We start from the raw sequence: 22,959 nt of genomic DNA, 5'->3' as shown, positions 1-22,959 counted from the left end.
AGCCTGGTAGTGCAGGGGTGCTCTCTGGAGCCGTGAACCAGGTCTCAGTCACTGCACAGATATCGATGTTCTCCATTTTAAGGAGTGCCTCTAGTGAGTGCATTTTGAGATTTAGACTTCTAGCATTGAGTAGCATTACCCTCAGTTTTTGCTTGCCTGTTCCGGTGGTGAATTTGTTATTTGAACCTTGCCTAAAAAAGGCACTATAAGGGCAGCAAGAGCTTTAGCCAGTATCCAGAATCCCAGGGGTGACAGGTGCAGGCCATCTGTGGCAAAGCATCGTGGCCTATCGACCATGTCATCTCAAGCAGACAGATACTGGATCCCCTTAGAATGACACCAGAAGCTTAGCCAATTGTTGAAGTCAATCATTTTGTCTTTGTACTGCGGTATCATTCTGGGCGATGGCAGAATGCTTCTCAGGGCTGGGGTCATACCTGCCTGGGCTACAAGATCGAAGAGCTCTTCCACGTCTCTCTTTATGTAGTCCAGGGAGGTACGTTTCAGGTCATTCACACCAACATGGACAATGACAGAGTCATATTTGTACTTGTTGTGGAGTGACGTGAGTGCGTGGGTTATGTGGCGGATCCTGGCACCTGACAGGCAGCTGACAGTAACCTTCTCTTTGTTTAGCCTGGTGAGTGGGACATCAGTGTGCCTGACTATAGAGTCACCTATGACTAGTGTGTTGGGTATGTTGTTTTGCCTTATTGGCTGTGGTTGAGTGGCACACAGTCTGTGGGCTATGTGTCATTTGGGTTGTGTTGGGGGATGGAGGTTGCTTCCGTTTCTGCTTTGGAGGTCTGTTGCTTGGACAGATTATTGAGAGCCTCCCCGAATGTTTTTGTGTTACTATGTGTGGATTTTGGTGGTGTAGATTTAGTGAGACTATGTGATGATTTTGGTGTGGTGCAAATGTTTACCTTCTCCTCATGACGGTCACGTTCAGCCTTGGTTGGAGAGAGCTTTACCACCAGTTTGGCTAGATAAGTGCATCTCTCACAGGTTGTAGTGTTAGGAGGAGAGGGTTGTCTGTGTACGAGGCAATTTCTATATTGTCTCAAGATGCCCAGATTCATCAGATAGACGGGCAAGAACACTGGGAGCTGACCCTTGGACATGCCTGAATAAAAAAATATTTTCCTCTAGATAAGTGAGGAAAGTGAGTACAAGAGCTGTTTTTCTGTAAGCAAGTGAGAAAATTAAGTACAAAAACTGTTTTCCTCTAGGTAATGAGGAAGATTGAGTGCTATAGTAATTAGTAGCTTATTTAGTGCTTACAAGTTCTGAACAAGTGCTGAGCATGAATAAGCAAATTCAAGTGTTAAAACTAAGAATCTGTATCTGCACTAGACTAGTTACAGGACAGAAACAAGTGCAAATGCAGGCTTTCAAATCAGAAAGTTGAGAGAGATTGCTCAAACGGCCAGTAACTACAATTTCTGGGCCAGAACCACTCCTTATGTATGTGGAGGATCTCTGTTTATGATGGGTGGATAGCTAGAAAGCTTTTTGTCAGCATGACTGTAATTGACACCAGATTGACAGATGGGAAAGTATGCATTAATTTTAGGTGACTTTATTTCTTGTAAGTAATCCTCACCAGGGAGGCCCAACTACTGTAACTATTTGAGGTGATGGTTGATCCATCTTTGTGCTGTTAAAAAAGTTGTATGTTCTGCATGTTTGCAAGCTATCAGTCTCTCTTTGATTGACCTCTAACAGGTGTTCTGTTGTGACAGGTTCTTATTTAGGAGAAACTTCAGTTCATTCTCAAAGGTAGTTTTGTATCTAACCACAAGTCAGGCATTTCATAACCTTGCCTTATTTACTGCTTATGAGAAGAGCAAGGAATAATAGAATTCTTCATAGATGAGAGAGACGTAGAGTGTTGATATTTTGCCTTTCCAGGCTTTTAATATTTGACTATTTGACCAGCTTGCATTCTCCTTTGGAGAGCAAAGAGAACCTACTTGTCTCTAGGTCTTGTGTTTTGTTGTTACAAGTAGGGGAATCGGTTACCCACTGCAGTGATACTTTCCACTTGAAGTTTCTGCTTTCCTGTCTTATTACTGAAATGTCTGTCCATGACATGTTCTTCCTGATTTTGTCTCCACACTATGAAGCCATGATTCAGAGGTTATTAACTAAATTCTGAGATTATCCTCCTCCGCCCATTTTTATTTTATTTATTTTTTGGCTGCCCTTTTGCTTGGGACTTGTACCATGAATGTGAGGGTCTGCTTGCTTCAGGTGCCTTCTTAAAGTCAAATAATACAGATGTTTAAGTGTTTAACAGATATTTCAGATGCCCTTGCTGTAATTAAAGCCTATTGGTGTAAAGTGGAGAATTCATCCTTTATGAACAAGGCTTGCTTGGTTTTGGCATGGGCCGGAGTCACTCCAATGAAAGGCTACTTGAAAAGTCCACCAGATTGGAAAAATGAGCCAGTAGTCCAGACTGAACATCTGCAGTAGGCCTTGTAGATCTTATGAGAAATGCCCTTGCATGTTTTATTTCCACCACTGGAGTGCACTTCATCCAGAGGCAAGAGAACAAATCTAACCTGATTAAATTTCTTTCTAATCAGAAATACATCTTCCGTCCCCCATTTAAGATTCATCTCTTCATGGAGGAAATTTAGTTAATGAAGTACAAGTGCTCTTTGACTGTTCAGGTTACTGATTTTACTGCTGATCAGAAATGTTGATGCCTTGATAAATAACACTTAAGTATAAAGTACTTGTCTTGAGGTTTCTTGTATTAAAAAGTTTAAATTGACAGGATGATATTCTTTCATTTTCTGCCACCATGTTGACTGTCAGGCTGAAATGGACTAGGCTTGATACGGGAAATTGTTTCATTGGCTGTTTAGTTCTGTCTCTGTGACAGTTGGGGGAGGAGCTTTTATTACTCCTTTCCATGACAGTAGTTATTGTTAGTAAAACCAGAGAAAAGAAGTCTGAATGTCACTAGCTATAACACCAGATGTTCATCGTGTTTCACTGTTGCAGTCATTACAATTGGGTTATCCTGCTGACAGGCTACCCGCAGTCGGCCCGAGTTCCAAAGTCTAGGTCCGGCATCGGTTGCTGTCACCTGCTGCCTGACATCAGTGCGCCAGGGTTATAAAAGATGCAGCTGATGCCATTTTCTCCAGTCTTTCTTGCTGCGCAGTGCCTGAAGCAAAAGCGGTTTGCAAGTGCTGGTCGGCCAACTCCTGAGATTTTCAAATTCGAATTTCAGATCCGAAGTCTTCATTAAAGCGAAGTACCCCGTTGGGGAAACTTTTTTCTTGCTCCAGACCGATGTCAGAAAAAGTTAATAATTGTATTTCTTGTGGGAAGCAAGTACCTCATAAGGATTTTCATTCTTACTGTATTCCTTGCCTAGGCCCTGACCACGACGTTGCTAGTTGTCTTTTTTGTGCTAGATTTAACCAACGCACTGTTAAGCGTCGGTATGATTTTGCATTTCATTACTTTAGCAGAAGATTCAATTATATAATGCCATCGGAACAGCCGACTACCGGAGTTTATAAAAAGCGCAAAGAAAAAGAAAAAGGACAGGCATCCGAGGTCCAAAACCGACGACGAGGCTTCCGCTAGGCCTGTCGCTGGTTTGCCGGTTCTCAGTGAGGCGCTTTCGCAGCCCCTGACGCCCGCCACCAAAGAGCCACAGGCCGCTTCCGACTCCCATGTGGAGCTGACTAGGCTGCTGGAAACTCAAGGTATTGGACACTCGGAAACTATTCCCTCAGATGGGTCCGGAGCCGCTGAACAGGCATCTGCTTCTGAGGGTGTTTTCGGGCCTACACAGTTATATGTGAAATCAACTTCAGCTTCAAAGGCAAAGACTAAAGCAGCTCTAAAGACAAAGGAACAAGTACAGCATTCTCCTGGACAAGCCACCATGCCTAAAAAACGGATGCTTAAAATGGCTGAAGACCTAATTACTTAGATCAGGGGTTCCCATCCCCTTCCTGTTACGAGGCCTAGGCAAGAGATAGAATATCAATCTTCAGATCAGGTTTCCATTTCCTCTGATTCCTCTTCTGAACAGGAATATTCTCTTCCTCCCTATGAGGATTCTGATGCTGAAGAATCTATCCCTTCAGCCTCTCCTCCTGAGGATTATTCTTTTGGGGAGACCCTGCAATACTATGAGGGATCATTTCCACTTGGAGAGCCAAGATTACTCAGAATCCAAGAAAAGGCTCAGAGACTTCCTTTTAATACCTCAGCACATGCCCCTTGCTCTTCCTCCTGTTTTAGACATTGTAGATGTATTTTCAAAGTCCAGTCTGTCTCCTGACTCTCTACCACCAGCTCCTGTTAAGCCAGACAGATACTACAGGGTTCCTGATTCACATAAATTTCTTTATAAAAACACTGCTGCTGACCCAGAAGCTATCTCTCAGGATCCCAAGGGGGTCAAGGCTTCCACTGCAAAAAACCCTATCCCCTCTGATGGGGATTCAAGGACCCTGGACAGATGGGGGAAAAAGATTTATACTTATGCTACCTTGGCTGTAAGAGCTTTAAATTGCCAGTTTCATATGCTTAAATATCAGCAATATCTTATGTCACTGCTTAAACAGAAAATGTTGACAAATTCAGAATGTGCAGAAAACAAAGAAATGCAGGATTTATTGCATGCAGCTGAACAAGTGGGAAAGCATACTTTGCAATGTGGTTTCGATTCTCTAGAGGCCTCCTGCAGGGCCGCTGTTACAGGTTCTGTCATTAGGAGGCATGCTTGGTTAAGAGAACAGAATCTGCCCGATCATGTTAAAGCAAAACTATTAGATGCTCCATTACAGCATGTTACCTTGTTTGGTGTTAAAGCAGAAGAGGTGTTGAAGAAAATGGAAGACAAAGCTAAATCTATGCAATCAAGGATTTCTTGCAGGTACAGCCTCCCAGATTTAGCAGGATCTGGCCTACAAAGAATTGGTCCTTTCCAGTGTCAGACAGGCCACAAAGAGGCAGATACAGACGCCCCAGAGGCAGATCACAGCCCCAAGGCTCATACAGGCCTAAACAATGGGGTGCTTCTACCTTCAAAAATAGAGAGGAAAAATCACAGCCATACAGGAAACAGTCTGAATGACTTTCCCCTGCCAGCACCAAGCACTTACTTTCTGGCATTTCCTTTGGGGGGAAAACTAGCACTTTTTTCACAAAATTAGTACATGATCACCCAGGACAAATGGGTCTTAAATATCGTATCACAAGGCTACAGGTTCCACTTTCACACCCTGCCAAGGCCAAGCGGTATGCCAAACCTGCCACGCAATCAATGAGCAGAGGCACAAAAACAAGTTTCATCCCTCATGGACATGAGAGCCATTCAGCAAGTATCACAGCAAGAGCAGGGACTAGGATTTTACTCAAAGCTATTCTTGGTGCCCAGAAAGGACAAAGCCTGGAGACCAATACTGGACCTGTCTATCCTAAACACATTCCTGGATATTCCAAAATTTAAAATGCTAACTCTGCAGCAGCTTCTGCCCATGCTGGGCAAGAAGGCTTGGCTTGTGACTTTAGACCTAAGAGAGGCATACCTGTATGTTCCAATCAGACAATCATGCAGAAGTTACCCCAGATTTATAGCTGGCTCAATGCACTATGAATTCTCTGCACTGCCCTTTGGCTTATCTACTGCGCCCAGGGTCTTCACAAAATGCCTGGCACCAGTAACTGCATTTTGCAGATAGAGGAATACAAATATATCCTTACTTGGACGACTGCCTTATTCAAGCAGAGAACAAGGACATTCTACTACAGCATCTGGCGTTTGTAAAAATATTACTAACAGGTCTAGGGTACACAGTAAATGAAAAGAAATCAAAACACGTACCCTCTCAAGAGATAATGTTCCTGGGTGCAAGCTTAAATACAACTGCCCAGATGGCTTATCTCACGCCAGACAAACACAGACAACTGACTACTTATTTCAAAATGTTGGCAACAAAGACCCAGTTATCTGCAAGAAAAATTCTGCAGGCTTTGGGCTTCATGGCATCCTGCATTCTTCTAATTCCATATGCAAGACTGCATATGAGGAAACTTCAGTGGTATCTAAAAAGTGTTTAGACTCAACATTGCCACAGCCTGGAAACAATAATTACCCTCATTCCCTGCCTGCAACAGGAGTTTCGATGGTGGGCAAAAGCCTGTCACCACAACATGGGACAGCCATTCACCTTACCAACAGCCAGACAGACATTGACAACAGATGCATCAGATTATGCCTGGGAGGCCCATATGGCAGGAAGATGTATTCAGGGCACATGGTCTGCAAGTCAAATGCATCTACATATCAATCAAAAAGAGATGTTAGCTGTTCAGAATGCCCTGACAGCCTTCAAGGATCTACTTCATCCAGGACAACTACTGATAAAGACTGACAATACTACAGTCATGTGGTACATAAACAAGCAGGGAGGCACACATTCCTACCCCCCCTGCAGACTAGCCATGAACTTGTGGGGGACAGCATTGACTTGCCAAGTACATCTGCAAGCACAATTCCTGCCAGGAAGGACAAATACTCAGCAGACGAACTAAGCAGTAACCTAATGGATCCCCACGAGTGGAAATTGGATCCACAAGTCTTCAGCATGGTAATAAGGAACTGGGGATGCCCGGACATAGACCTATTTGCCTCCCCTCACAGCTGCCAACTACAGAGATTCTGCACAAGGACTTATCACAAGCAAGCATGGAAAGTGGATGCGCTCTCTTTCAGCTGGAAAACCTAACATTATATGCCTTTCCTCCTCTGCCTCTCCTCCCCAAGGTACTCCTCAAGGTCAGACAAGAGAAACCAAAAATGATACTGATTGCACCAGACTGGCCCCGCCAGCACTGGTACCCAATCCTAAAGAGCTTGTCTCAATGCCCAGCTTGAACATTACCTCAAATTCCTCACTTATTGACCCAACAAGACAGTCAGATACTGCACAGCCAACTCAGGACCTTAAACCTGGCAGCATGGTGGATAATGTAGCCATTCAAGACGCACCTCTCTCTAAAGCAGTGATGGATGTTATTTTGGAGGCCAGGAGGCCTAGCACCAGAAAATCTTGTGCAGAAAAATAGAAGAGATTCTGTGCTTGGAACCAGGCACAAGGTATGGACACGATTGTTCCAAATATTCCTCAGATTTTGAAATACTTAACTGAGATGCTGGATAAAGGCCTTTCCTTTTCATCAATTAAAATTCATGCCTCTGCCATTTCAGCTCATTACAATACAGAACCACCTATTTTTTTCTCATCCATTGCTAAGGCAGTACCTAAGAGAGGCCAAAAACATAAGACCTCCAAGGAGAGCACCAATACCTGCATGGGACCTCAACTATGTCTTGGAAAAACTCACACTGCCTCCGTTTGAGCCAGCCTCTGCAGCTGATATAAAATTCTTATCCTGGAAAACAGCTCTGCTCCTAGCAATAACCTCCGCTAGACGAGTCTCAGAGTTAGAGGCACTCATGGCTGTGGAACCTTTTATCATTATCCATCCTGACAGGGTTTCTCTGCGCACAAACCCTACATTTATGCCTAAGGTAGTATCCAGTGTGGCCCTTAACCAAACAATTCATTTGCCTACCTTTTATCCAAACCCACAGAATAAGGGTGAAAGACTTCTGCATTCCTTGGACATTCACAGGCAGCTACGCTTCTACTTTGACCGAACCAAAGCTTTCAGAAAGACTGAACAACTTCTAGTGGCATATGCTGCAGGATCACAAGGAAAGCCTATCTCAAAGCAGACTGTTTCAAAGTGGATAGGCCACTGCATTCGTTTCTGCTAGTCACAGCATGGCAAATCAGTGCCTAAGGGCATTAGGCCACATTCAACCAGAGCAGCAGCCTTCCTCAGAGGAGTACCAACCAAAGACATCTTAGAGGCTGCAACTTGGAGTTCAGTGCATACTTTTACAAGGCACTATCATTTACCTCTCTACTCTAAATCCAAGGCAGGCTTTGCCACTGCAGTTCTGCAGGACCTGATAGCCTCTCCTAATCCTGTTTAGCACCAGCCACCCAACCTTAGCTTTGGGATTCAACCCAATTGTAATGACTGCAACAGTGAAACACGATGAACATAGTACAGTTGTGTACCTACCATAAATGTAGATGTTCGAGTGTATTCACTGTTGCAGTCCAGGTTACCCTCCCACCATCCCCCTTTTCCTTTGCTGGGACTTATCTGTACTTCTCTATTCTATACAACCTTTGTGGTGTATTTGCTTGTAGATGAAGGAAAAGTTGTTTTTTGTGCATACATGCTTATTGGCATAATTTAGCCTACCATTTTAGGGGCACCTGACATCTGGGGCAAGAAAAACTGAAGAAAATGGCATCGGCTGCATCTTTTATACCCCTGGCGCACTGACGTCAGGGAGGAGGCGACAGCAACCGACGCCGGACCTAGACTTTGGAACTCGGGCTGACTGCGGGTAGCCTGCCAGCAGGATAACCCAACTGTAATGATTGCAGCAGTGAATATACTCTAACATCTACATTTATGGTAGGTACACAACTGTACTTTTCTGTGATTCAGTGCCTGGTAAGTCATCAGAAATCCTAAAAACCTTTGCAACAGACATTAGTCTGGTTCCCAACGAGATATTTTAGCTGGCACAGAGCTTTATAAACTTCTTAGCTGATCCTTTGGTCTTCCTTGTTTAAGAGATAAGAAATAAAGCATACTGACTCCTTTATGGCAATGACTTACTGGCTTGGTGCAGCCGAATTTAATTTTAGGCAGTATAAGTAATATTTCTTTGAAGGAGGTTAATTTATTGATTGAATACATTTGAATGCATTCCTTGTCATTGTTTATTACTTGCATTTACGCAAGTAAATCTGGTCTACTCATGGACAATCTTGATTGCTTTTTCAGTCTCTCAGATTTGAAATGTGATCTGTTATTGTGTCACAGTCCCACTGATGTTATGACAGCTCCCTGATGTTAGATGTTATTGTAATATGCAGATAAATGTTAAGCATGATTTTAGTGTATAGACTTTGGTAGAAAATGCACTTTATCCTAATGTTATCTTTGTTTTTTTTTTCCTTTTTTTGCAGCTTCCCACATGCCACTAACCAGACCTTGCTAGCCAAGTTTAAACAACAGCATGAAGGAAACAAATTCTTCGTCGACACCCCTGTGATGGAACCAGCATTTATCATTAAGCACTTTGCTGGAAAAGTCAAATATCAAATCAAGGTACAAATAGGGATGTGACTGGACCACGGCTCTTCCTGAAAAGTTGCGTGGGGGGAGGCAGCGAAGTATTTGCTGAAGAGGACAGGAAGTTGGTGGATGTGACGGGGAAATAAATATACAGGTCTCTAAAGACAACTGGGTCTCAATTAGCATGTAATTGACTGCTCTACAAAGTTGTAATTGTGGATGCTATGACTACACATTCCCCGTTGAGGCATGCAGAACAGTAGAAAAGCAGCAGATCTTGTGCATAGAGTACTTTGTCAGATGTGCATGCTTACTAAAAAAAAAAAAGGTAAAATGTGTATATTTTGGTTAGGCTTAGATTATATGTTTTGATGGATGGTTAAGTGTAACACTGTGTGTAGCAAGGTAGATGTATATGTTGAAGGATAGTGAAACAAAACCACATTTTAGACTGGAAGATAAATTATGTTAAGGAAGGCAGTGCAGCAACTTGTTGAGTCTAGTCCCAGGGACTGACTGAGAGGAGTCATTTGCTTTCAGACTATATATATTATGAGCTGTGACTAGCAAGTGGGAAGTACTGCATGACTGAAAGTGTTAACAGCTAGCACTTGATGTCTAGAAGAGTATTAAATTTACCGAGATGCAGAATATGGGTAAGAAGGCAATAAGTACTGTGGACTGCAGACTGGTAGTGACCTTGTGTTTCATGTAAGTGTTGTATTGATCTGCAGCCCTGGATGGATTATGTCAACAAGGTTTATCTAGAATTACTTCTTACTGTGGTTGCTAGAAGAGGGGCAGTGATATTGCAGGACATTAATGTTCTAAATGTGAATTTGCCCATTCTAGCAGCTGAGAGTCATTTTACACTTCATACCCAAGGGGTCTTAAAGCTTCTCCTTCTGGAACCTATCAGGGATGATACTCTCTTTATTCTTTGTGGGGATTACACAGAGAGCGACACATCTTATAGATTTCAGCTGTCATACTGTGAGTAGTTCATTATAGTGTACATACTGTGCTTACGTAGACAAGTTATGAAGCTCTGTCCTATAACACCTTAGAAATGAAACGAGTCAACACAGATTTTTTAAGAAATTGAAAACTGAGCTACCTTCTAACTGTTTTTGAACTTGCACATGAAAATCGGTCATAAGTACTTTTCTCCATACCTCATATTCTCACTGCATGTCGATGTATCCATATTTTTAGTCTTCCAACATGTCATACTTTTCACTAAACACGGATGTGCTCCTTCTCTCTTAATGTTTACTCTTCCAGCACACCTCTTACTTCTCGTTAAATCTAGATCAACTCTCATTCCCTTACTCGTTAAATCTAGATCAACTCTCATTCCTTTACTCGTTAAATCTAGATAAACTCGTTAAATCTAGATAAATTCTCATTCCCTTATTTCTTTCTGACGACTTACTTTTTTTTGTCTTTCTGTAGTCTCTGCTGTCTTTCCTGCCCTTTCTTCCGTATTTTCCTATTTCTATTCTGTCATGTAGCTAGTGTTTTGTACCATTATTTCCATATATAATAAATATACAAGATTGTACTTAACTAATTTGTCATTTTTCAGTTCTGTGTAAATGTTAAACATCTTTCTAGTCATATGTTACAGTATTCATAACATGTGGGAGACTGCCTCTGCTGACTTGTATGTCCGGCCAGTACACAAAAGTCTAAAGTTACCATAGGGTACTTGCGATGTGCACACAGATCCAGTCCTACATTGATCTTAAAGTGACATCTGGTATAAAGCGGGCATCAGCACGCTGCCATTCCCAGAACTTTTCTGCCACCAGTCATAATGTCTTCACTGGTCATTTGATTATCAGCAAAGTTGCTGATTCTGATCCAGGTACGTGCCCCGTTGGGGTTTTTTCTTATTTTGCATACTACTGTTGTGGTTGAGGTTACGTGTCAGCTGGGAAGGGCAAGTGTCAGTGTGGAAGGCAAATTCCACATAAATATTCCCACAATCTTTGTCTCTCTTGCCTAGGCCCTAACCCTGACCATACCTCTTGTTCGATTTGCAAGGCCTTAGTCCCCAGGACCCTCAGCAGTTGTCTAGCTTCCTTCAATCTATGCTTGGAGAACCAATGCCTTAAGCGCTTAAAACATGGTATGGAAAGCACTTTGGGCTCTTCAAGTGAACCATTAATTAGAAGCCAGAAAGTCTAGGCGTGACTTACCCACTGTTCCTGTAATGCCGGATGTCTCTGCCGAGGCCAATGTTGGCCTGGAGACCATTTCGCTGTCAGGGGATTTTCTACGGGTAACTGGGTGGAGGCAGTGAAGGATCCTACTATCATGTCCTCGTGGGATACACAGGCATCCACTACAGACATGGGGGCAACCCAGGCGCATTGTTACTGAAGGCCCATATGGCATTCCTCAAATCATTGTTAGTGAAGATGCCCAAAGCAATATTTTAGAATGTAGGCCAACATTGGGTCCTTCGTCCTTCCATCGCTTAGATGTCCCACAAAAGAATCAGCAGAAAAGTAAACATGCTTTTTCTGTTTCCCAAGAACAACCTGTGGATTGGCAAGCCTTTTCTCAGGAGCACTTTAATGTCTTTATGGCCTTGAGGCAATCCACTGGACTGACTCTCCCTCCTTTTCTCCTGTTTCTCCACATAAGAGGATTTCAGTTGGTTTTATCTGATGAAGATGACGCGTATGGAGATTAATCATTGGCATACTCTGCCCAGATTTCATCTCCCTTAGGATATGCTCCCCCAGAAGAAGAATCAAATGGCACAAATGCTCCAGGGGAAGATATTTCTTTTGGGGAAACCACTGTTAAAATGAGGGAATTCTTTAAATGGGATTGCTCCCAGGTGTCAGAAATTCAAAAAAGGTATTATGACCTTCTGCAGATGGATTCTTCTTCTCCATCTGCAGTTCCCCCTGTGCTACCAGCCTTTTAGATGCCTTTTCAGCAGCTTCCAAATGCCCGATTCCCAACCTCTTGCCCCTAAAAGGACAGACAGGTTTTACAATATACCAGAGTATTTCCAAATTCCTGTTTAAATGTCCCTCTGCAGATCCTGCTACTACTTCTGTGTCTGCTGATAAGTTCTCTAAGATGTTTTCCTTCCACTTCCATTCTCCCCTCAGGCAAGAAGAATAAAGTTATAGAGAAGTTGGGGAAGAAAGTTTATACTTGTACAGCCTTGGCATTTAGAGCCATAAACTACCAGACCCATATGGTAAAATACTCTTTAGCCCATCTGATGTTATTCATTTCTTTATTCATCATATCTGGGTCTTGGATCCAATGTCAGATCTGATCCGGCAACTTTAAGAGCAGATTCAAGGCTCAAGCTTCTCAGTTTCTCATAATCCCTTTCTACCTTCAAACCTTCAGATCTCATTTGTCGCAGTTTGCTACAGACGTGATTGAAGCTTGCGCATTCATTTAGTGGGTTTTCAAGTCTTTTCAGTTGGTTTCAAATTTTTTTCTTTAGGAGTTAAGTCATTTTAGTACCCTTCTCTCCATTTTTGTTAGATCTCATAAAGCGTTGGGTCTGTTTTTCTTTTTCCTGTCTGTCGGTGCTTGGTGCCTTTTTTTTGAAGTCCCTCCCCCTTAGTGTTTTTGGGCATAATGTAGTTGTCTTTTTTGTGTGTGTACACGTTCAGTTCTGTTTTTTGCCTTGGTGCACTTTTGGCTGTTTTTTGGGGCTTTGTAGTTTATCTCTGTGCTGTTTGTGTGTGTTGTGGTTGGACCATGTTGGATAGACCTACCAGGTTTGAGATGCTCTTCTTTTGGGCTTAAGATGCCTAACTCCCGACACCCACAAGAAGTGTGTTTATTGTCGAGGATCTGACCACCTCAAAGCTGAATGCACCGTTTGTGTTCAACCCTCAAGCGCTGGCTTATCAATTAAAGAAGTTACTGCTCAAGGGTATGACCCAAGGGGGGTCTCTGTCTCCCCCTCTTCCAGCTGTCATAAAGAATCCAAGAGAAAAGCCTTCTTTACCTTCCTGGGCACTTCACATTTTCAGATATGGCCGAGGCTCTGCGATCGCAGTCCTTTGGATCTGGAGCAGTATTGGGCTAAGTCGGAACCGAAGGTTCAGGATCTGTCCTCCAGACCTGACGTCTGTTTAGATTGGGAACCTTTGGATCCTACCTCTGTCCCCTCGACTCCCTTAGCCCTCTTGGATCTGAGGCAGACTGTTCCTCTGGGCTTAGATCTGATGCATTTGTTGGATCCAGAGCTAATGGTTCTAGGCTCCACGATTGGGTCTCCCAGGGATCTGAAGCTTTCATATCCCAGATGTTAGAGCTGCTCCGTAGATTGGGAGAGAGAGAGAGGTGATGGGGTCCCGGTGGGTTTCCCCTTCTAAATCCATGCATTCATCTGCCTCTTCCTGGAGGTCCTCTAGGAGCTTCTTATCCTCAGACATGGACAGGATGATGATGAGTGTCCTTAGGGCCCAGATAGAGATGGGTCTTTTAGCGTCCCTGGCCCATTTAGGCTCTGGGAGATCCCTGGCTCCTAAGTTGGCTTCTCCATTTCTGATTCTGGCAGTTTTGGAATCCCACGTCCCAGTCTTCCCTGAGTCAGGGGACCAGGGAATGTCCGTTTTCCCTGTTCCTCTAGGGTTCCTGACTAGCTTAGTCCCTGTGGTTTTGGGCCAGAGTAAGTCCTACCTTCGAGAGGGTCAGTGCGGAGTCCCTGGGGTGGGGTTCTGGTCTGGTTTCTTCTAATTGGTCCCTTCCCTTGGAGTCATTGGCCTTCGACAACTTGGGGGTGGTACAGTCCAAGGGGCACAGGACCAGGGCAGGCTTCACTCCCCCTTCCCTTGTGGTTTTGGCTAAGAGGGATGAGGATGGGGTTTCCTCGAGTTCTTCGGTCTTCCAGGTGATAGAGCTGACCTTCTCCATGTTTTGAGTAGTATCCTCTCCCCTTCCAGGAACCTTCCAGACCATCAATTTTCAGTTACCCTAAGCCCATTCATCCTGTCAAGTGGTAGTCTTCAGGGATCTAGAACCCAGGGATTCCCCTCTCTTCTGAGTCCTGTCCGGGGCCCCTCATGGAAGAGCCTCCTCTGAAGAGACCGTGCAAGAGGAGGCACTTAGACTCCCCTATGGAGTCCATCATGGAGGGCACAGATTTCGAGGAAGGGCGACAGGTCGCCCCCAATCTCCGCTGGATGACATCTCCTTTGGATAATTTCTGGAACTGTTGAAGCCGAAAGACGGTTGATCTCCCCAGCCTCCCTTCTTAGAGGAGTCTGTGTTTCTGAAGGCATTTGGGATGGGTACATCTACTTCCTAGACTCCCCGCTGCAGGCGAGCGGGTTGATCTCATCGCATGCAGGACATGGAAGGAACCTGACACTGTGTAACATCTTTCCTAAGAAAGCTGACAAGTTTCTGAGCCCCCCCCCCCCCTCAACTGACCAAACTCATTGGAGCAAGGGAGTACAAGTTGATGCCATTGTGAGTGCTACCACCACAAAGAAGGAGCTGGTAGAACAGAGCTGCAATGTCCCGGGCGATTAACTGGCATGAGAAGCACATTTACGCTTCAGCCACTTTTGGCCTGAGAGCCCTAAATTATTTGGTACAGTTTATCTGTCTCCAAAGGGACCTGCTCTCCGAGCTCACCAACCTCGAGGCCGTCTCCCAAGCTCACACCTCTCTCATCTATTTCCAACTCCTCAGTGAGGTTAATTTCTAGTGTGGCAGAAGGTATCACTTAACCAGCTTTTGCAGACATTGCCATCAGATAGCATGACTGGATGTGGCCGTGCGGGTTTATGGAGCCCATCAAGGAATCTTTTACTTATGCCTCATTCGATGGTTCCTTTCTGTTTGGACCTACTGTCTAAGAAACCCTAACTCACAGTGAGCAGGACGGCAAGACTGTGTTGGCAGTTGGGATAAAGTTTTCTATTCCCCAAAGGTCCTTTTCCAAAAAACAATGGGGTAGTACGAAACTATGGTTCTGCAAGTCATAGGGTTCCTTCCAGGTTGCTCCGGAAGATTCCTCTTCCAGAAGTCTGGGAAGGGGATTCAATGTTAGATGCCACCTTAGGGGCAGAGGAGGTTCTCAAAATCGGGGCTCACTCTATGGAATCTTTAACTGAGAAGCTGTTTCAGTGCCCCTGATGCACAGTTCGTCTGTCCTGCCCTGGAGGCAGTTGGGGGTAGTTTTTCATTGCACCCAAGTGCCTGGGTATCCATAAATGATGGGTGCTCAAGATTATATCCTGGGGTTATTACATTCCCTTTTTCCAACCTCCCCTGATAATCAAGAAAGTTCTCTGTGATGTGCCACCCAGTCAGAGAGAACTGGCTCAATGAGAAATTCTCTCACTTGTAGAAAAAAGAGCCATTGAGACAGTCCCAACAGGCAAAGAGGGTCTGGAACTTATTCTTGCTTCTTTCAGGTGCCAAAAAAGACAGAGGACATTAGTTCAATTTTGGACATGAGCAAGCTGAAATTATTGGTCAAGAAGTCAAAGTTCTGGATGGTCACTCTTCAGTCCATCTTGCCCCTACTGCAGCAGGATGAGTGGATGTGCTCCGTAGACCTCCAGAGCACCTAACTATAGTATCAAAATAGACTGGCGCTCCAGGAGGCACCTGCGCTACTGGATCAGGGACGATCATTTCCAGTTCAGAGCGCTACCATTTGGACTCCCCACAGCCACCAGGGTATTTACCAAATGTTTAGCAGTTGTAGTGGCTTACCTGAAGCTTCAGGGATTTTAGGTCTTTCCATACCTGGGTGGTTGGCTCCTCTCAGCTCCCACCAGGCATTAACTGGTTTCTGTCACACAGTACCTCTTACACACTTTCAAAAGGCTAGGGATTACCATCAACTTGGCGAAGTCCAAGCTCTCTACAGTACATAGCATGGAGTACATTGCGACTCGTATCAACACAGTCTCAGAGATTGCAGCATTGCCCTCCCACAGAGTGGACTTGATGAGACAGCGAGATACCACATGTGGGAGCTTCAGTGGATGCTGGCAGTGGAGTGGTCTATTCTCACTCATCCATTTTCTGTTCCTATTCCGTGGACCCCAGTTTGCAGACAGTACTTGCTGTGATGACTTCAATCAGAGGGCCTCCTTTGATGCTGTCTTTCCCTGGCCAATATGACCATGGATGATTCCCTGTTAGGGTGGTTGAGTCATTTTCAGGGCAGGACTGTCCAAGGCACATGGTACCCCTCCGAGGCCAAATTGCACATAAACATCCTGGAGATGAAGGCCATTCTCCTCTCGTTGCAAGTCTTTCAGGATTGCCTTCCTTTGGGAACCATGGCAATTCACACAAACAACATGTCTGTGGATTGGTATATCAACAAGCAAGGGGGAACACGATCGTACCCATTATGTAGAGAGGCCATGAGTGTGGGAATGCGTGATCTCCTCCACTCACTTTCTCCTTGCAGTGCACATACCCGGGGAGTCCAGAGTCTTTGCAGACAGTCTCAGCAGGTCTACTCTGACTCCAAATGAGTGGTCCCAAAATCTGTTAATGGCATCTCAGATTTTCACCTGTTGGGGCCATCCTTATTGCAGTCTGTTTGCTTCCCTGTTGAACAACATTTGCAGCAGGTACTTTGCTCTGATTTTTCCAGAGGGGCAGTCCCCGAGGGGCGCTCTTGTACACAATTGGCCTTTGGGTCTCCTCTATACTTACCTTCCCCTTCCTCTAATCTCCAAAGTACTTAAGAAAGCCTTCAAACTGAGGAGTTCTGTGATGCTCAGTGCTCCCTTCTGGCCCAGTTAGATGTGGTTCCCCCTTCCTCAGGTCTCAGCTCAAGTATCCTCCCTGGATACCATATCCTGTTCCGCATCTCATCTCTCACCCATCAGAACCTCCACCCAATCTTCGGTCACTTCACCTGACCATGTGGTTTCTCCACTTCCAGTCCTAGTAAAGCAGTCCAGGCTAACTTCTCCTGTCAGGAAAATTATTCTGGCCTCGCAGAAGCCTTCTACTCGAAAGGTCTACAGTAGTAAGTGGAAACGTTTTACCTTTTGGGCAGCGGAATGTAATATGGATCCTTTTTCAGCTCCTATTCCAGATGTCCTCCTCTTCTTGACATCCCTTTTTCAGGAAGGGGCCAGCTTTTCAACTGTCGAATTGCAGTTGGCGTCCATTTCCAATTTTCATGCCAACGCTGGGCCCACTTTTTCCTCTAAGCTATGTAAGGCCTTCATGAAGGTAATCTTTCTTCTTAGGCCTCCAGTCAAAGATCCTGCCCCTCCCTGGAATCTGATGTTGATGCTGCAGTCTCTCACCCAAAGTCCATTTGAGCCTGCTCATTCCTGTGCTCTTTGATATCTTTCTTAGAAAACCCCGTTTCTGGTTGCTATTACCTCGGCCAAGAGGGTTTCTGAATTGCATGCCTTATCTTCTAAACCACCATATATTGTTTTTCGTAAGGATAGGGTAACCTTACATATTAATCCCTCCTTTATGCCTAAAGTTGCTACCGAAAGAAATCTTAACCAGGACATGCAGTTGCCGGTTTTCTTTTCTAATCACTCTAACAAGGGCGAATATCTCCTCCACACCTTGGATGTTCGTCAGCTGAGATTTTATTTACATCAGACTAAACCCATCAGAAAATCTGATCAGTTGTTTGTGGCCTTTTCCCTGACCAGGCATGGCCATCTGGTCTTGAAAGTAACTTTCTAAATGGATCTTTGGTTGCATTTCTTTGGTTTACTCTGTGAGAAAGGTGGAGCTGCCTTTGTCATCCTAAAGCGCATTCTGTTCCTTCAGTAGCTACTTCTTCAGCCTTCACTGCCAGAATGCCCTTAGATGAGATTTGTTCTGTGGCCACTTGGTCCACTCCTCACACTTTTATTGCTCATTACAAACTGGATATGATCTCCAGAGGCAGGGTGTCTTTGGTTCAACAGTGCTCAGGCACATCCTTCCTTAGGGCTACCTGGGGTTCTTTGTAGCTGGGGATTCTCACCCAGACGTAATGGGTAACATCAGTTCAGTAGTTATGTACATACTATAACTTGGTATCTGTGTTGTCCTATTTCATTATTCATCACCTCCTGCCCTCCTTCTGCCTTCCTTGTTTCTGGTGGATCTGGAGAGCCTGAGGTTTGGGCTCTTGAGCTTTCGTCTCTTGCGTTTCTATTGCTATTGTTGCCTATGTCTAGGTAGATAGTCAGGTGTCTGGTGGTTTTCTGTCTTAAGCACACTCAATCTGATGGTTTGAAGGTAGAAAGGGATTATGGGAGTGGGAGGAGCTCGAGCCTTAAATCTGCTCTTTAAAGTTGTCGGATCGGATCCGACATCGGATGCAAAACAAAGACTTGATGAATAATGAAATAGGATAGCACAGATACCACGTTATGGTGAGTACATAAGTACTAACACAGATACCAAGTTATGGTAAGTACATAACTGCTGTTCTGTCTGATGCCAGTAAGCTAATTTCAGAGCTCCCAGACTGTCATACTAAGGTTCAGTTATCCTCCATTCTGAGCTCTTCTGCTCAAGTCACAACATTCAATTAAGTGTAGCCATGATGCTGTAGAGGCATCTGTCAGAGCTGCCACTTTACAGTATGTTCTCAGGAGGTATGCCTGGCTCAGACTACAGCCCTTGCCAGATGACATAAAGGCTAAAATTATGGATGCACCCCTTGATAACTAGCCATTGTTTGGTGCTTCCACAGCAGAACTATTTAAGTCTTTACAAGAAAGGGGCAAAGAGCTACAAGTTCTAAAACACATTTGTATGTTCCCAGTTCCCAGATTTCAAAGGGAACTACCCCTCGAAACCCCCCCCCCCTTGTACGGAAACCCTCCAGAACTCAGTCTTCTAAGTTTAAAAGAGATATTAGAAAGCAATACTCAGGCAAGTCTTCAACAACTACTGCTGCTGCTCAGAAGCAGCCCTTTCCAAGCAAGCCTGGTAGTCTGTGACTACCAACCTTCTTGCAGCCATAACCCTATTTCCTTGCGTCTCTTTCCCTCCCTGCTTGGAAACTGATCACCTAGGACTCTTGAGTCCTTTCAATCATCCTTCAAGGACATGTCATGGTGTGGAAGACTCCACCTTCCTTCAAGAGTATTCCACAACACCCAAAAGAACAGCTGGATTACTTTCCCCAATTTATTTCCAGTCTTCTTTCTCAGGGTACCATTCAAGAGGTGCCACCTTCCCAAATAGGGGAAGGGTTTTACTCCAGGATGTTACTGGTTCCCAGAAGGATGGCCCCTGGAGGCCCATTCTAGGCTTGCCACACCTAAACATTTTCCTGAAGGTTTCCACCTCTCGCATCCTTCCTCAAGCCTACTTGGTGTCCCTGAACATCAAGAATGCTTACCTCCACATTCCTATTCATCCTCGGTTCAGGAAGTATCTTAGCTTTGCTATTGCTTCCTCACATTTTCAATTTTCTGTCTTGCCTTTTGGATTATCTATGGCTCCAAGTCTTCACAAAATGCTTAGCTCCTGTCAGTCTTTTGCAGACTAATAGGTATTCAGAATTTCTTATACCTGGATAATGATCTCCTCCAGGCTCACTCTCCAAGCTCCCTTCAAGAGAATCTGCTCTTCACGGTGTCTCTGCTGAAGGTTCTAGGATTTGAGATCAACTTTTGAAAGTCTGCCTTGGTCCCTTCACAAGACCATGTTTTTATTGGATGTAGGATGCAAACAGGATGTTGGCTTCCTTACATCTTGAGAAGGTTCTTTCTGTCAGTCCCTACTTCCAAGCTCTCTTGCCTCTCCAGTCCCTGACTGCCAGGGAGTTTCTGCCTCTTAGGCTTTATGGCACCCACTGTACCCGTGCTACATCTAGCAAAGCTGCACATGAGGGAAATGCCAGTTGTACCTCAGGTCATTATGGATGCAACACGATCATCCATTGGAGTTTGTTAGAACTGAACTGGTGGATTCAGCAGCTTACCTTGAATCCAGGCCTACCTTTATAGCGGCTGCTTCCCACTCGGGAGCTGTTCATGGATGCTTCAGACTTGGGATGGGGAGCAGCCCTGGCACCCTGGAAGGTTCAAGATGTATGGTCCTCACAAAAGAGTTAACCCACAAACATAAGAGATGAGAGCCCTCATTTTCGTTCTGCAAATTTTCAAACCTCCTCTTCCAAGTGCCTTAAAGTGGTTCACAGACAACACCAAGTCCTTTGGTATGTCAGCAAGCAAGGAGGGGGACCAAGTTTCATCTCCTGTGCACACTGGCTCTCCAAACTCTGGAGTTGGTCTTTGAGACAACTCACCCTCAAAGCAGTCTACATTCACTCCACTCAAAATGTTGTGGCAAATATATTGAGCAGGTCCATGACTCAGTCCCACGACTGGATGTTACACAGGGATTCTGGACATTGTCTATCGGTGGGGAATGCCTCAGGTAGGTCTCTGCACCTCCCCTATAAATATACAACTTCCCAATTTTTGTGTAAGAGGTTCCCATCATCTGGCATGGGAGGTGGATGCCCTATCTTTCTCTTGCAAGGGGATGTTCCTCTATGCATTCCTCCCCTTCCTTCTTCTCCAAAAAGTCCTGTTGAAGATCCAACAGGAGCAACCAAAAATTTTGTTGGTGGCTCCCTTTTGGCCAAGACCATTGGTTCCCTTGTCTGCATTTAGCCAAGGGCAGTCATCACAAGTTATCCCATAGAGTGGACCTACTCACACAGGACAAGGGATCTGTAATACATCCACAGATAACCCTGCAACTAACTCAGTAGGTGATAGGGTTTTGATCCCTTTCAGACGTCTTTCTCTGAGGACGTGTTGCAATTTCTGCAGGAGGCCAGAAAACCCAATACTATAAAATGCTTCATTTCCAAATGGAAAAGGTTTTCCATCTGGTGTCTTTCTAAGGGCCTACAACCACTGTTGGATGTTCCAGTAGGTATGTCTTAACTGTGTGAATTATTGAGGAGTGGATTGTCATACTCTTCAGTAAAAGCTCATCTTTCAGCAATCTCTGCTTCTCTGTTTATAATTCCTCCCTTGGCTTCAAGGTTGGAAGTTTAACTTTTCCTAAAAGGTGTTTTTCATGTCAGACCACCAAGGAAACCAGTTCTTCCTCCTTGAGATCAAAATTTTGTTCTAGAGAAACTTTTGAACCAGCAGGTTGTTCTTTTCAGCATTGCACTTGGAAAAAAGTGCTTCTAGCTAGTGGCCGTCGCCTCTACCAAAATGGTTTCAGAACGTCAGGCATTGATGGCCTCTTAACCTTTTACTATGTTCAACAGGGGATAGGGTGGTCTTGTGTACTAATCCCTCCTTAATGCCCAAGGTGGTAAATGAGTTGCCACTTAATCAGTGCATTAATCTGCCAAACTTTTTCCCATCTCCATAATTCTCTAGTGAGAGGATTTTACACACCTTGGATGTGCATAGACAACTCTGAGTTTTAGACAAAACCAAGCCTATTAGGAAATCTGACTGTCTTTTTATTTCCTATCATCCTAGAGCTCTGGGTAGGCCTGTTTTCAAGCAGAAAGTATCCACTTGGATTTCTAAAATGTGTCTCATGGGAAAACTCTTGCTTCCCAAGTTCTGGACATCTTATTAGAAGCAGCTACATGGTCCTCTGTACACACTTTCATAAAACATAAGTTGGATGGCAGTTCCAGGTCTAGAGCTAGTTTTGCAAAGGCTATCCTGCAGGGGTTTATAGAGTGCGCTATTCCCCTGCCTGGCCCAATTATTTTTCAGCATGAACTTTGGTATTCTCCCTCATGTTATGAATACTGCAACATATGAATAGAAGGACAAAGAATAGTTGTGTAAAAATCTTACCATAACCATAGATGTCCTTCTCTTCTATATGTTGCAGTATCCTCCCCCCCCTGCCTTTCCACTGATGCTTGTCTGTTTGATTGTGTGTTCCTCACCTTTCTCAGGCTGGTGGTGTTCTTCCTTCTTCTGAGGATGGGTGGGTGCTGTCATCCACGTTATACCCAACATCACTTTGACCGACATAGGACTGGATCTATGTGCGATGTTGCATGTACCCGACAGTAGCTTTAGACTTTTGTATACTGGCCAGACATACAAGTCAGCCACGGTGGACTCACACATGTTATGAATACTGCAACATATTGAAGAGAAGGACATCTGTGGTTATGGTAAGTGTTTACACAACTGTTCTTTATGCATGTATTTTTTATTATATGTATGCTGCTTTCTAATGTAATTTTTGTATTGTAAAATTGTGGAGCTTTTGTTCCTGAGTCACAACTTGAAAATGTGCTTTTTCAGTTGGATTGTCCCATTCAACAAATTGTATTAAATAAATGAGAGCTGAAGTGGTGTGGGAGATTTATTTTTTGGTTGCATTTTTTTTTTTGCTAGCATGTGTATTAAATCAAAGTTTAAATGATATTCTTGAGTTGCATTTTTTTTTGAGATGCGTTGTGGTGGGCGACATTGAGCCCTCCTGAAAAGAGCTATATTTGAAAACTGCATTTACCGTAGATGGTTAAGTGAGGGAAAGGGTTGATTGTCTCACTGACACTTGTGTGAAGCAACAAGAAAAAAGGAGGAGCCTTAAAGTGGCAGTTGTAGAGGAAAACAATGCAGACATTATAGTGCAGTATAAATTGACAGTACTGGTAAATCCAGGGGGGAACGAAATGAGATGTTACATACAAAGGAAAGAGCCGCACACAGTAACAAGGAATTAAATTTTTTTCATCCTTGTCAATGAAATGAGTTTGAAAGCAGACAAGGTAACAGTTTAAATTACAAAGAT

The 22,959-nt window shown here is 44.2% G+C and overlaps 1 protein-coding gene across 1 annotated transcript in view; it reads left to right on the top strand.

The window, feature by feature from the left end:
• MYO9B (myosin IXB) overlaps window positions 1-22,959 on the top strand; it is a 1,188,949-nt gene that overhangs the window by 251,707 nt on the left and 914,283 nt on the right. Inside the window, exon 10 of the mRNA XM_044054768.1 lies at window positions 9,105-9,246. Within this exon, the coding sequence (XP_043910703.1) occupies window positions 9,105-9,246 (142 nt within the window). The remainder of the gene's footprint in view (window positions 1-9,104; window positions 9,247-22,959) is intronic.

The sequence above is a fragment of the Protopterus annectens genome, chromosome 13.part0, assembly GCF_019279795.1.
Source record: "Protopterus annectens isolate FY-2018-M chromosome 13.part0, PAN1.0, whole genome shotgun sequence".
NCBI lineage: Eukaryota > Metazoa > Chordata > Ceratodontiformes > Protopteridae > Protopterus > Protopterus annectens.
The sequence above is the reverse complement of the archived record's forward strand: the minus strand, read 5'-3'. Positions and strand labels throughout refer to the sequence as shown.